Raw genomic sequence first — 16,538 nt, forward strand, 5'->3', positions numbered from 1 at the left:
GCATAACTCATTAAAAAAACTAATACCAGAAATGGAGCACCTATTGCAAAAAGAAGTTGTAAAAATAAATCGAAAAAATCGCATTTTTTATACTTGTGAAAACCTTGCCACTTAGAACAGAGCTTCCTTCTACAGTAATATACGCGAGCACGAAATCATTTCAATTTTGTGTTGAACTTGATAAGATATACTCGCTAAGTAACGTTTATCCGAGATAAATCCACCTTTTTTGGTCTCCAAGTTTTGGGTTCCAGTCGTGTAAATCATTCGTGTTCTTGGAAAAGTTAAACAGATAGACAAGAAATGCAGTAATCATGATCCTGTGATAAATAAAACCTCAATGAACGGTTCGAAATTCATCCACCAGATGATGTAATATACCATTATTTAAATAAACAGGCTAAACATGTTAATGAGATCTAGTAGGATTTTGATTTTGGTATGATCCGATTTTGGCAACAAAAATTTTTCCCTTGTAAAAATATGCTAAACGTTAATCAGTTTTCTCAGACATGTTGGAAATGACGAAAAAATTATGCAATGCATGAAAAAAAGTTTGCAGTTGTCGTGTGTTTCGAAAAGTAATATTTTTATTGAGGTAGGAATACATCTTATCGCAGGGTGTCAAAAAACATGCTTGGGTCAGTCGGATAGCTCTTACCAGGCGTTTTACATTCAAATGGTAGCAATTGTGGAAAACTCGTTTATTAATTACAATTAGTCAACATTTACAGTGTGACACATATATATGTGAACAAATATTATTTTATGCTTGCAGCGGCATATACAATTAATACAATCAAACTAAGACCATGTATGTGTGACATCATGACTAAAGTCGTACTTGACGTAGTTTCATTTTCGTATTGTGTCTCAGTCGGTGTGCACGTACCCCAAGTAACAATTCCAAGTTTTATTACGTTCGTATAGTGGTTTTCATGACCAGTTTCATAAAACCGCTAATAAAACTATGAGCTCCACCAGAACTTGATGACCTGATGACCGCTATAAAACTGCTTTCTGACCAAGTGGCCCACTTCTCAGAATGTTTTCATTACCGCTATAACAATCAGGTTGTTAGCCCAAGTAGTCGTATCACGCTCTGCTCAAAGCAGCAATAAAACCGGTTAAGCTTTCGTTGATTGACAGCCATTGCCATAATTTAAAAAAGCTTTTAGCTTTTCTGGCAACAGCTAAATAAGTTCGCTTTCTTTGTCAACTTGAAAATTTATCCGTGAGCAGAAAAGTTTAGCTTTAACTGACAGATCATTCTGAACAATTTGGTTTATAGCGGACCAGAATAAAATATCCCATATAATATTTATTAATTTTTAAGCAATTTCATTGGTCTGCAGTATGTGCGCATTTAATTTCATTATGCATATTGATATGATAGGTCGATAAAATCAGCGCGCCTCTGAAATTGTGCAATTTTCGAAAACTGGTTATTTTAACAAATTGAAAATATTCAGTTAGTCAATCTCAATTTCTAGCAAAATCATTTTAGTTGCTTCCTCTGACAGGAAAACCGATTGATAATAACTTTCTTTCGGCAAAACACTTTGCTTTGATGAATTGTTGTGTGCGAGCTGAAACAATATACTAGTATATGGCAATATGGCTTCGCATAAAAAATGATTTTGGTGTTGAACTTTGGTATTCTTCATAATAGCAGCAAAACAATTATTTAGTCAGGGTTTTATCGTTTTAATAGCTCTATAAAACTAACAGATTTATTGCGGTTTGACAAGTAACCGCGATAAGATCAATTTTGATTAGTGCGCCATTTTGTATTGTTACGCCACAGAGGTAATGATTAATACCGCAATAAAACCTTTATAAAATTCAAGTAAAACCAAGTGGCTTTAGAATTGTTACTTGGGACCAGAGTTTGAGTTACGGTTGTTGATAGTAAATAAATTTCGAAACGGCGCTGCAAGCGGCACCATTTTTCGTGACCTCAAACATCTCGTCATAAGCTTTTAACTTCACTTTTTTGCACTAACGTAAGATGGGCTAGTTGCCCGAAACCGGTCGGTAAAAGGTAAATATACTTTTTATGTTTGTAAGAACGATAAGTGTTATGCCTTGTGTTAATAGCATCTCGTCATAAAAAGAGGATTTGCATACTATACACTAAAAAGATTCGTCAAGACGGGATCTGTTGAAAACCGTAAAAAAACCGAAAGAAAACGAAGTGTGAGAACTGCAGAGGTCAAACAGGTTGTTCGAGAACGAATTCGTAGCAGTTGCGACCGGTCCGCACGGAAAATGGCAGTTCAGCTGAATATCTAAAGGAAAACTCTTCGTCGATTTTTTAAAATGCATCTGCATATGAAAGCATTCAAAATACGCAAAATTCGTGGATTAACGGAAGCAACAAAACACAAACGGCAGGAAAGATGCAAACTGCTGCTCTGTTGGCACGGTGTTTCAGAAGTGAACTATTCTGATAAGAAGTTGTTTGTTCTTCAAGCACCGCATCATGCTCAAAAGGATCGGTTGTGGTCGGTTTCGATCATAGACGTTCCAAAGCACAAACGGAATGTAACACGATACCAAAATTCATCAACGGTCATGGCAAAGAGAGGGAATCTTCCTCTATTATTTACTGAAAAGACTGTGAAAGTTAATGAAAAATACTATCTGGAAATGGTCTTAGTACAAAATTTGACACCTTAAGTTCGGGGAATATATAGTGAAGAAGGTTACAGCTTTCAACAGGATGGACACCAGCCCACACTGCAAATCTTATGAAGACGTGGTGCAAAGCCAATCCGACGGATTTCATATCGAAAAAGGACTGGCCTCCAAGTTTTCCTGATTTGAACCCACTGGATTTTTGTATATGGCGGTACATGCAGCAAAAGCTCAAGGATTATAAATATTATAATTTGAATGAATTTAAGTTGGTTATCAACAAGATATGGATAATATTCCGATGGAAGTAGTGCGTGCCGCATGTTACGACTTTAAAGAGCGTTTGAAGCGTGTTATCCAGGCAAAAGGCAATTCAATAGAGTAATGATTGTTGCATTCTGTATCTATGGGTAAACAACTTCTAAAAGCAAAATTCGAAATTCAGCCTTTATTTACAAAAACATATGCCTTTGTTTTTGTTCGCGCGCGGGAACAGACATACACAATCTGGAAATTGAATGATCAGGTTAAAGTCCTGAACAAAGGGTTTAGAGCGGAAGCTGGACGGGCTTGGGTTTGCTTGTGAACTTTGGAACTCGTATACCATCGCTTTGTTGCCGAGTTGTATATCGAGCACCAAAGTTCTGCAGGATCTCCCTCGTAGTTCTAGATCGTTATCTAGAACCAATTCTGACTAGCTTGAGCTCCTAAATATTAGGTTCAATTCCTAATCAAGTCCAGATAATTTTCGGGTTGGAAACGTTTTGGACGAGCCTTGGACATTGTTTGAAATTGTGATATTCACTTGAAAGTTTGATATGTTTGTATTAGAAGCCAGTTCGTTATTTGCTTTTACACCTGGCTACATTGAGTTTAACCGTCCGACCGAACGGACGTTCTTTTTTGACTCGCGTCGTAGTACCGCGTATTTTAACTTTTAGTAATATTGACAAACGTGCATGCAGGCACTTTTTTATTTACAAACATATTTATTTTCGTCGCTTAAACTGTACCGCCGCGCGTGTAATCATGAAGTGTGGCATCAAAACGTGACCTGTGGAAGTGCGAAGGAAATTGCAATCGCTTTTTCCACGGAATTTGCGTAGGCGCAGCTAGAAATAAGGAAGAATTGCTGCGGTCATTCATGCTGCCCTTATGTGCTGACTGTCAAACGCAGTTCAATGCTGAACTCAACTTTAAAGCAATCACACAATCGTTGTCACAAATTTCAGACAACATAGGAAAAACATTGGAAGCAAATCACAAATTGCTTACCAACTTAAAAAATTTGAGCGCCACCCACGACGAAACTCTAGAGCACTTTGAAAAAGTACTTCTAGACATCTACAGCAAATTATCGACCGTCGAAAAAACCAACAAATCCAGCGCATCAGAAATCAAAAACAGAATATCATCACTTTTGGACGTCCAGCCTATAGACCCGCTTGCAGTAGAAGCAGTTGCTAAATCTGCAGCGACAGCAGCAGTAGCAGCAATAACAAAAACAGCTTTAGTTGACCCACTTCCAGAATTATTTACTGCTCTTAGAAATGACCTGACAGACTCGCATACCATTCTGGTCTGCGAAGTCAAATCGCAAATTGAAGAAATAGCAAAGACAATCGCTACTTCGCCTACCCAAATCACTGAAAAAACTACCTGCGTCATAATTCCGGACGAAATCAAGGAATCAAATAACATAGAACCAAACTCCGGCTGGCGCTTTATTGGAAACAAACGACACTGGAGGCTGGATTGGAGTTCATACGATTCCAAGCAGCGCTCCCGTCGTCTACAGGAAAAAAAGGAAGACAAAGCTAGACGCAGGCGTAAACAACGGAAAAGGAACCAGCAGAAGACCTTGTCGGTCAATAGCACACAAAGGCCCAGAAGTAATACACACACGGTAGACAGTTATAACTGTAACTCTAGACCCGGCAACAGCAACAACAACAATAACATCGTCAACAGTAGCAGCAGCAGCTCCAATGCAAACATATTCAAAACGAACGTCAAAGCCAATTCAGCACTTCTACCTTTGGACAAAGACCTTTCGGCAGCTGGTTCGGATAAACAGTTACTGGCCACCGCGAAATTACAATTTGCTGGTCCACCATCAACCACAGACCACCCAATTGCAGGCCTTTCAGTACGAAAGTTCATTGACTTTCAAAAGGGTGAAACCCTAAATCCTTGCCGCACAGGCCACCACACATTACACACTGAAACTGAGTCATCACCAGCGGAAAATAGCACTGCACCACCTTTGCAAGCGCACCCAACACGTACCTGGACACTCGACCCAATGCGCCCACCTATCGTCAGCTTAACGCAACAATCAGCTGGCGGAGACGGACGGTTCCTGAAGGCGCGACTGCGAGATCCGAAAATTATGTATCTCGTTCGCCTTTACTTGGCTTACATGTACGACAAGGAACCAGTGTTCTGCTACGAAGGTATGACGAACACCAGCATAAAAATGAATTTAGCTACCCGTCGCAGCGCAGGATCTCCTGAAAATCTTTATAGAGGTGCATGAGGAACTTGGAGTACCGAAACAGGCGGCATCTGACGACTTGGAATCTTACCGGCGGCATCTCCAGAACCAGCGAATTCAGTATCTGCAACGCGCAAGGGAAAACGCCGACAAATTCAACAATCCGGTACGAATTTCCAGACAGAATTTTCGGAAGTAACGACTCCTTTCGATGAGAAAGAGGTAACTAATTTAATTATTTCTTCAACCGACCCAGACCCACTTCCATTCATTTCTTCACTAAGACAGGATGCGACTGAAATTTTAATTTATTGTCAAAATTTCAATCGCATGAAAAGTCCAGCAAAAATGAAAGAAATCTATAAAAATTTACAAAGTTCATTCTTTTCTATTATTCTGGCAACTGAAACAAGTTGGGACGCAAGCGTAAAAAGTGAAGAAATTTTCGGAAGTGCCTTTAACGTATTCAGAGACGACAGAAATTTTCTTGAGTCTCAAAAGAAGTCGGGTGGCGGGGTCCTCATAGCTTTGTCGTCTAAATTCAATTCTGAAATTATAATGACAACAAAATTTAAAGAATTTGAGCATGTCTGGGTGAAATCACGTATAGCAGGTGAAACACATGTATTTGCCTCAGTGTATTTTCCTCCAGACCATGCTCATAAATCGTCTTACGAAGCATTTTTACAAATTGCCGAACAAATCTTATCACAACTGCCTCCTGAGGTTAAAGTTCACATCTATGGAGACTTCAATCAACGCCATGCAGACTTCATTCCGGACTCTGAAAATGAATGTATCTTACTTCCAATCGTTGGGGAAAATGAAACCTTGCAGTTCATTTTTGACAAAACTGCTAATTTGGGTCTGAACCAAATTAATAAAATTAAAAACCAACAAAATTGCTATCTAGACTTTTTGTTCACAAACATTTACGAAGACTTCTGTGTGACTGAATCATTAAACCCACTTTGGAAAAATGAGGCATTTCACACAGCAATTGAATATTCTTTATTTATACACCAATACCAAAGACCCAACGATTGCGAATATGAAGAAGTTTTTGAATACGATAAAGCTAACTATGAAAGTATTAGAGGTAGATTAAACTGTGTTAATTGGCAACATATTCTCAAGAATGAAGAAAATGTCGACACTGGTGTAGACATATTTTATAAAATTTTGTTAGAAATAATGATACAGAACATACCGTCAAAGAAAAGAAGACGTCACAAAAATTCAAAAAGCCCAGTCTGGTATAACAGCCAAATTAAGAATCTAAAAAATCGCAAACAAAAAGCCCATGAAACTTATAAAAAACACGCCAATAGTGAAAATTTAGCAATATACTTGGACATATGCAACCAGCTTAATTTAGCAATCAGCAATGCATTTGAAGAGTACAACTCAAAAATTGAACTTGAAATAAAGTCCAGTCCTAAAAACTTCTTTAATTACGTGAAAACCAAACTAAAATCTGACAACTTTCCATCCATAATGCATCTTGATGAAAGTGTTGGGGATAACTCGGAAAAGATTTGTAATCTGTTTGCAAAATTTTTTCAAGAAATCTATACAACATTTTCTGAAGAAGATCGCGATCGCGACTATTTTGCATTTTATCCGGAATTTTCAGTGGACATAGGTGTCAACCAACTTCATGCCCAGGACATTTTGCAGGCCTTAAAAAATTTAGATGCCTCAAAAGGCCCTGGACCCAACGGAATCCCTCCAGTTTTCATAAAAAATCTTGCAATGGAGTTTACAGCTCGTTTGTTTTGGCTTTTTAACTTATCACTGGAATCCGGAATCTTTCCAAAAATATGGAAAAGCTCTTTTCTAGTACCTGTCTTTAAATCAGGTAGGAAATCTGACGTACGTAATTATCGTGGTATTGCCATAATCTCTTGCATTCCAAAACTTTTCGAAGCAATTATTAATGAAAAATTATTCCTGCAAATTAAAAACAGAATTACAGAAATGCAACACGGTTTCTTCAAAGGACGCTCGACTACGACAAATTTACTGGAATTTATTGACTATTCATTGAATGCAATGGATAATGGAAACCATGTAGAAGCACTTTATACGGACTTTAGCAAAGCATTTGATTGCATTGACATACCAATGCTGCTTTTCAAATTGCAAAAAATTGGAATTCAACCAGGGCTCCTGAAATGGCTTGAATCGTATTTATCTAATCGCCAACAAATAATTAAATTTAACGGAAAGAACTCGAATCCAATTCAAGTCACTTCTGGGGTCCCTCAAGGCTCTCATTTGGGACCTCTTCTTTTCATTTTGTATGTAAACGACATTTCCTTCATTCTCAAGAAACTTAAAGTGCTAATATATGCCGATGACATGAAGCTCTTTTTGGAAGTAAAAAATGAAGAAGACATCAATGTATTCCAGAATGAAATACACAAAGCCTCTAGACAACTAGGCTTAACTATGCGAATGACACGTGACTTTAACAGCATTGAATGTTTGGTAGCGCTCTACGGGTCACTGGTTCGAGCTTCCCTAGAATACTGTTCCGTAGTATTGATCCCTCACTACAATAACGCTATCTACCGCATCGAAAGTATCCAGCCTCGCTTCGTACGCTACGCTCTTCGATTGCTTCCATGGCGACAGCCAATGAGGAATACTCGATACGAGGATCGTTGCCAACTCAACCGAATCGATACTCTCGAACTTCGCCGAGAAACAGCGCGCGCCATGGTTGTTTCGGATATCTTGACATCCAACATCGACTGCCCTACCATCCTTCGTCAAATCAACTTGAATGCACCAACCAGATCACTGCGGAGGTTATCTCTACTAAATTTACCTTTTCGACGGACGAATTACAGTGCCAACAGCGATATCTCTGGTCTACAGCGTTCTTTCAACCGAGTTTCGGCAGTATTTGATTTTAATTTATCACAACGAGTGTTACGTTCGAGTTTTGTCTCTATGTTTCGACGTTTTATGTATTAGTTGTTAAGGTCCATTAGGGCAAGTCTTGCCTGTTGGTAATAAATTTGAAATTTGAATTTGAAATCTCTACTTGGCTAGTAATGAGTGATATTTGATTTAAATAGAATCAGATACCAATGATCCTCCAATAAGTTTGATCAAAATTTTCATCGCATCAACCTTACACTCACCTGATCAGCATTAACTGAATTCATAGATGCTTCGGAACTATCCGACTTCGATACATTGGCAGTTGTAAAAGATACTCGTTCGATTTTTGCACTGTTGCTGTCCATATAAGTTGTGGTATTTGCCAGCGCAATTACTTCTTCAGTTCCTCGATCTTGCTCCAATTCTCGGTCGGTATCAAGTTGCGCAAAAAACGATGCACTATAATCCGCAGTAATTCCACTAGGTAGCTTATCTTTTTCCTTCCGACGACTACGTATTTTCAAAGATCTTCGCACCTAAAACAGAAAGATATATTAAAGTGATAAAATTGTCCTATCTGTGAAGCGTTCAATTCACACTTTCCCCGGAGGTTTGACGTTTAAAACGCACAAAACTTATTACAGACAAGTTAAACATGCTTATATCGTAGTTAATAATCATAAAAAATTAACGCGCTGAGAAAACTGGCAAAAATTATAGTATAAAGAAATAGCAATCACTTGGAAACCCAAATTTTGAAAAAAGGCCCAGTGGGCCGAATATCTGGTACCATTCGACTCAGTTTCAAAAACTTTCTGTGTCTGTGTGTGTGTGTGTGTTTTTTTTTTTTTTTTTTTTTATGTGAGGAAACGTGAGGAAACGTTTTTAATGTGAGGCACACTGATGATGTATGTGGCACAGTGTGGGACTCTAACCCACTAAAAACCTCACGGGCGTCTGACCTTAACCCCTCCGGAACTACCGTTAAGTATTACTTCGGGGGGAGGCTGTGTTTGTAAACTGCTCCGTACACCTGTCGAGACGTGAACCGATCCGGAGATGGCGACTTTCATAACGTCCACTCCTTCACAGCCACCCTCTCAGGGTTCCGCCATTCTTGATGCTACTCCTGCTCCTTCACCGTCCACTTTCCTTGCACCTGTCGAGACGTGTATCGATCCAGAGATGGCGACCATCATGACTTCCATCTCCTCACGGCCACCCTCGCAGGGTTTCTTATTGGGCTCAGCACTACTCAGTTGAGTTCGCCACTGCACTTCCACTTCGCCTGTCGAGACGCGAACCGATCCGCCCTCGTAATGTTTCTGTCCAAGCTTGGTTTGCTCCGTCCCGCTCGTTACTCCACCGATGCGTCTGTCGAGACAATGCTAATCGGGATGCATAATTCGCTGATCGTTTCTTCACTGTCGTTGCAGTTGCAACCTACTCTGTACGCTCTGCCTGTGCACTGCTCCGTACACCTGTCGAGACGTGCACCGGTGCTGGGACGGCGACCAACTTAACGTCTATCCCTTCACGGCCACCCTCGCAGGATTTCTTTCCGTGAGTGTTGTTATTTTGTCAACTTTCACTCTGCTATCGTCGACTCGAGTAGTCCCCGGCGGTGAAGCTACCCTACTCCGACGAGAAGTTCCCCGGCGGTGAAACATTCCCCGAGACCGATTACATGAGACCTTTTTTTAAGGACTCGACTGTTGATCCTCGCGCCATTTTCGCTGCAGCGCCGACATGATTTGTGTGATGGTTCGGCTGATTATATTCCACGTGTGAATGTCGCGACACATTTTTTGGACTACATTATCTGGGCTGGAATCCTCACCGCTGGTGGCAAACATTTCGCTTCGCATTGCCCCGAATCGTGGGCAGACAAACACTACGTGCTACGTGTGTGTGTGTGTGTGTGTGTGTGTCTGTGTGTGTGTGTGTGTGTGTGTCTGTGTGTGTGTGTGTGTCTGTGTGTCTGTGTGTGTCTGTGTGTGTGTCTGTGTGTGTGTGTCTGTGTGTGTGTGTCTGTGTGTGTGTGTGTGTGTGTGTGTGTGTGTGTGTGTGTGTGTGTGTGTGTGTGTGTGTGTGTGTGTGTGTGTGTGTGTGTGTGTGTGTGTGTGTGTGTGTGTGTGTGTGTGTGTGTGTGTGTGTTTTACGTGAGGAAACGCTCAATGCCAGGCACACTAATGATGTATTGCTACATCACGTGGCACAGTGTGGGACTCTAACCCACTAAAAACCTCACGAGAGTCTGACCTTAGCCCCCCCCGGAACTACCGTTAAGTATTACTTCGGGGGGAGGTTGTGTCTGTACACCCCGATCTGGAGATGACGACCGTCATAACGTTCACTCCTTCACATTCACCCTCGCAGGGTTCTGCTATTGGTAAATGGTTGAATAATGCGCTCCAGAACTACCACGAAGTTCCACAGCCACTTATTTAGCAACTCCTATCTCTACCTCCTCGTGATACCATCCGGGATACGTTCCTTAGTGGAAATCGGACAACCGGTGGAAACTAGGGTCGTATGCGGACAGAGAAGGGAGCACTCATTCGAAGGCTGAGTGTAAACTCTCCTCCTGCAAATGACGGATCTCGGTAGAAGCATGTTCGATGAACCTGAAAATACTGAGCACCTGAGCAGAGGGTCCAAAGCCCCCACAGGAGGATGGTTTTAACAGCTGTTATCCATGGCTAAAAGTAAAAACATGAATGGATAAACCCCTAATGCAAGGTGTCATGCGACCCTTGCCGAGGGATGAATGGTGGGGAGGGGTTCTATAAATACTCAGCCTCAAACGGAGCCTGTGGAGTACCAGAGCGCCTTCCACAGTAATCAGCCCTTACCGCATCATGAGGGGCTCTGATGTGGCGGACTTTTCTTTCTCCTCAACTCGTGGGATTCTTATGGAAAACAAAATCAAAAATACAACAAGTGTAGATACGGTGGAAAACCCGTTCGCGAGAGGAGGCATCCAGCGATCTCCACCAAGGGTGGAGAAGGATGCAACTAGGAGCGCTAGTGTGGGTGGCAAAGGCAGCGGTATGCCTACCACGCCAGACACAGCGATGAACGGCCCAGCGCTAATCAGGGCGATGGCGAAGTATAGAGACGCTGTACCTAAAGTGGTAGCAGCGTCACAGCAGCTCGATGTAATAATCGAGTTCACGTCAGGTCGCGGCAATTTCTCCAAATTTCTCCAAGGACCTGAAGCAGAGCTTGCTCATGCTTCGGAGAACCTTGAATGCAGCGACCAAAACGCACAACGACCTCGTGGCGCGTGCAGGAGAGGCGAAGAAGGTGACCGTGAAGGCGTCGAAGGCAGTACAAACGGACGCTTGCCCGTTGACGGAGTGTCGCAACGCGGCCCAGGAGGCCACGGAAAGCGCTACCAGCAGCGGTAAGGCGTCCGTTAAGCGCCTGAGACAGTCCCCGGGGGATAGCACCCCCGACCGAGTGAAAAAACGCCTGATCGGTAAAAGCCCTCAGACTAGCGGGTTGACAGAGCTAACCGATGAACCAGCGGGAAGCTCCAAGACAGGTGGCCCGTGGACCGAGGTTAAGGCCAAGAGAAAAGGCGGAGGAGGCCCCAGTAAAAAAACTGCTCCACCTAAACCGGCAAGGAAGCGAGCCAAGAAGGGCGACGCTCTTATCCTGAAAACCGACGGGTCGAAATACTCGGAGGTTCTGAAGGCTATGAGAGGAGACGCCCTACTCAAGGATCTGGGCGCGGATGTGCTGAGCATCCGCCGCTCACGCACGGCCGATATGATCCTCGAGTTAAATAACGACGCCACCAAGAAGAGTTCCGCATACAAATCCATTTTTTTTTGTCGGAAGATTTGACCACTGCGACCATTATTTTGATCTATTGTGGTAGTACAAGTCCATAGCGGAAGGAGTGCTCGGGTACGGAGTGCAAGTACGTGCGCTCACACCAGAAGTGACTCTCCAGCTTAAGAACCTGGACGAGATCACCGAAGTGCGCTAGGTCGTACAAGCTCTCAAAGAGCAAAGTGGAGTGGTGGTGGCAACCATACGACTTCCGCTGACTGACGGAAACAAAGCCCTGAAAGCTGCTAGGCTAAAAGTGGGGTGGTCGGTATGCCCACTGAGCGTGCTCAAACAGTCAGAAGCTTGCTTCCGGTGCTTCGAGCACGGACATAAAGCCTGGAACTGCAAGGGGCCAGATAGGAGCCAGTTGTGCAGGAGATGTGGCAGTGCTGGCCATAAAGTAAAGGACTGCGCGGAGCCTCCCAAGTGCCTGATCGGTACCGTTAAACGGGACGCAAAGCACATAACGGGAGGTCCAAGGTGCCCGGCCGGTGTGCCGGCGACTAAGCCACGTTCATAGTGCAAGTGACACAACTCAACCTGAACCACTGCAGCACGGCTCAGCAGCTGTTACACCAAGCAGTTTCTGAGTCAGCAATGGACATTGCCATAATCTCGGATCCATATCGCGTCCCTGCCGGAAACGGCAACTGGGTCTCGGATAGGTCTGGCACGGCGGCTATATGGACGACAAGCAGGTTCCCGGTTCAGTAGGTTGTGTCAACTGCAGACGAGGGATTTGCGGTTGCCAAAGTGGGTGGAGTGTTCTACTGCAGCTGTTATGCTCCGCCGAGTTGGTCTAAGAAGCAGTTTACGCGGATGGTAGGCCGAGTATCAGTTGTGCTGACTGGTTTAAGGCCGGTGGTTGTGGCGGGCGACTTTAACGCTTGGGCGGTAGAGTGGGGAAGTCGTCGCACGAACCATAGGGGTCGGATTCTGCTTGAAGCTCTGGCAAAGCTTAACGTAGATCTGGCCAACGTCGGCAAAACAAGTACCTTCAGTAGGAACGGTGCGGAGTCTATCATCGACGTGACTTTCGGCAGTCCTGGTCTGATAGGAGACTGGAGGGTAGACAATGACTACACTCACAGTGACCATCAGGCGGTCCGCTATGGTGTCGGTCAGATAACGAGGCGGCAGGCGGCGAGTAGGGCCAACACTCCAACCACCCGTGGATGGAAGATATCATACTTCGATCCCGAAGTATTTGTGGAAGCGATCCGGAGAGTGCGGTGATCGCGGTATGCCCGATCCGATCGGTGATCATTTGATTGAGGTGCTGTCGCGATCGTGTGACGCTACCATGCCTAGGAAAGGTCGACCTAGGTATGGCAGGTCACCGGCTTACTGGTGGACAGATATTGCGGGACTCCGCGGAGCGTGCTTTCGTGCGAGGAGAATTATGCAAAGAGCTCGTTCGGATGAAGGCAGGGCTGAATGTCGAGTAGCACTTGTTGCTGCACGCGCAGCGCTTAAGAGCGAGATAAAAGCTAGTAAACGAGCCTGCTTTGAAAGGTTATGTGCTAGTACCAATGCGAACCCGTGGGGTGATGCCTACAGGGTCGTAATGGCAAAGACCAAGGGCGTGATGGCGCCCGCTGAGCAATCGCCAGAGATGCTGGAGCGGATCATCGAGGGCCTCTTTCCACGCCGAGCCAAAGCCCTGGCCCCAGGCCGATGAATCGTCCCACGGCCGACGTTCCAGTATCTCAGACCACAGCGTAGGATGGTCGGCCTCCCGGCCGAACCCCAGCAACGGCGGTTTGGAGGTCGGGGAGGAAGTGACGGTTACGAACGAGGAACTCGTTGATATCGCTAAATCCCTAAAGGTGAGCAAGGCACCGGGCCCAGACGGTATCCCGCATATGGCCATTAAAGCGGCTATTCTAGAGGCTCCCGAATTATTCGGGGCAGTAATCAATAGATGCCTGAAAGATGGCCACTTCCCGGACAGATGGAAGCGACAGAACCTGATCCTATTGCCGAAGCCGGGAAAACCTCAGAGTATCCCCTCGTCATATAGGCCGATCTGTCTACTCGATACTGCCGGCAAGGTGCTGGAGAGGGTTATCCTTAACAGACTCGTACAGTACACGGAGGGTACAAACGGTCTGTCAAGGAACCAATTCGGCTCCCGAAAAGGCAAATCTACGGTGGATGCCATCTTGTCTGTCAGTAAGATCGCGTTTATGAAGATAACGGAGGACTTCTTAGGAGTGGAAAACGTAGAAGAATAGCGAATAATTACCAGGAAGCAAACCAGTTTATGTCTGGTATAGCTTCTGATGAGCAAAACGTTAATAATAACAACAAAATAGCTGAAACGATTTGTTTTAGACCGATAGCTGGTCAAGCGGTTGATATTACGAAAAATGATATTCGGCATTCATTAAACGCGGTTACATCTGAAGTAAAATCGGTTCGCTATTCTGAATCTACAGGGGAAGCATTTGTTAAATGCGTCACAAAGCAAAAGTCTGAAGAATTAAAAACGAATGCGCAAAAAGTGCTAGGTGATAAATATAAAATAGAGATTAAAGAACCAAGTAAACCGAGAATTCGTATTGTGGGATATGAAAAAGAGAAGGACGATATTGATGGTAGTAAATTTATTAATAGTCTCATCAAACAAAACGACTTACATGACAAAGCAGACATTAAAATAATAAAGACGTTCAATAATGATAAATGGAAGAACAGTACTACGGTATCAATATTGGAGGTAGATGCTGTTACGTTTGAGTCTATTATGAATAAAAAGAAAGTAAATGTGGGATGGGATAGATGTAAAGTGTTTGAAGAAATTAGTGTACTGCGTAGTTACAAGTGCTGGAATTATGGCCACAAAATAGCAGAATGTAAAGAGAATGTTTGCTGTCCCAGATGCGCCGAAAATCATGATTTAAACGAATGTAAAGGCAATTTAGAAAAATGTGTCAATTGCGACAAATTTAACAAAAAAATGAATTTAGACTCCGATAACCAGTTGGACATTTGCCATCCCGCATGGAGGTACGAGTGTGAAATGTTCAAAAGGAGACAAAGTAAGGCGAAACGATTTATTGATTACACAAAATAGCAAAAAAAGTTTTTGATTATGTATCTCAATTCTGCCGGATTGACTTCAAACTTTGATGAAATCTGTGTTGCTGTAAATGAGAGTAAGCCATCTATTTTGGTGTTAACTGAGACTCATTTGACTGATGAAGCATATGACGCAACAATCTCAATAGAAGGGTACTCCATGTTTAATTGTTTGTCACACTCCAGACATACGGGTGGCGTAACAATATTCGTTAAGCATAAATTAAGCACAATAGTAGTATCGAATGTAATAGACAGCGAAAACTGGTTTCTAGGTTTGAAAGTAAAGATTGGTAACAAATATGTCCTTGTTGGAGGTGTATACCACTCTCCCAATGCCAGTGATGTTGCCTTTCTAAGAAAACTCGAAGATGAATGGTTAATGGAAGCACTTGATGATACTATTGATAGCATAATATGTGGTGATTTTAACATCGATTACAATGCGAATAACGATAGTAAAAAATTAAGACGAGTGATGAGGTATATGGACTTAGACAAATTGTGAATGAAGATACTCGTGTTACACCGCAAAGCAGCACAAGAATAGATTTAGTTTTCGTTAATAATGTAAATTGTGAAGCTTGTATTGAGGCAAACTTGCGAGTTACTGACCATGAAACGATATGTATTACTATCGATGATACATTAGCATTAGACGATGAATTCTTGAAAGTAAAATGCTGGAGAAGATACAACCAAAATGACCTATGTAGTCTGCTAAGGCAGTGTCGACTTGACGTACAAAATTCTTCCTGTTTCTTGCAAAGGCGAGACAGGCTAGATAGTGAAAACTTTGATGGTATAGATCAGTCCTTGAGTTGCAGTATACATGAAAACTTTGAAAACTGTGTCATGAACTATGATTTAATGCTTAAAAACAATGTAGCTAAATTAATAGATGATAAGATCCTAAATACAAATCGGTGTAATGGATGGTACACTAATGAATTAGCACAGATGAAGCGAGAGTGTGTTCAATTGAATAGAGAACATAGAAGACAAAAGACACAAGATAATTGGAATAAGTATATTTTAGCCAGGAATAACTACTCTAAAGCAATTCGAGGTGCGAAAAATAAATCTACTCAAGAGGAATTAGAGAGAAATGAGCACGATGGCAAAAGAATATGGAAAACTATAAAAAAGACTCACAAATCCTAAAAGTGTATCTACTAGTACAATAATATTCGACGAGATAGAGGAATCGGATGAGCAAACGGTGGCCAAAAAATTTAATGATTATTTCATTGAGAATATATGCCAGATACAAAACAGTATTCCAAACTCAAATATTAGCGCAACTACGTCACAGACAACGTATAACCGGTGCATGTCTAGATTTAAATTTATCTCAATGACACAGTTATGTGACATTGTTAAAGAGCTGAAGCAAACGGCAGGTGTTCGGATCGTGAACGAACTAAATTCTTAGAGCAGCCTTTATTTGTGCAGCTTAAAACTAAAATAAATTTTCTCGTAACATTTTGATTATATAAATCTAATTTCGCTTACATGAATAGTTTTTCACGAAATATCTTCTAACGGGCACGACGCGGAATCTTGTTTCACCTGAACG

The 16,538-nt window shown here is 42.6% G+C and overlaps 1 protein-coding gene across 1 annotated transcript in view; it reads right to left on the minus strand.

Moving 5' to 3' along the window:
* Positions 1–16,538, minus strand: part of LOC128733514 (unconventional myosin-XVIIIa) — a 657,582-nt gene that overhangs the window by 526,195 nt on the left and 114,849 nt on the right. Inside the window, exon 2 of the mRNA XM_053827159.1 lies at positions 8,293–8,568. Coding sequence (XP_053683134.1) covers positions 8,293–8,568 — 276 coding nt within the window. The remainder of the gene's footprint in view (positions 1–8,292; positions 8,569–16,538) is intronic.

The sequence above is a fragment of the Sabethes cyaneus genome, chromosome 2 (genome assembly GCF_943734655.1).
Source record: "Sabethes cyaneus chromosome 2, idSabCyanKW18_F2, whole genome shotgun sequence".
Classification (NCBI taxonomy): Eukaryota; Metazoa; Arthropoda; class Insecta; order Diptera; family Culicidae; genus Sabethes; species Sabethes cyaneus.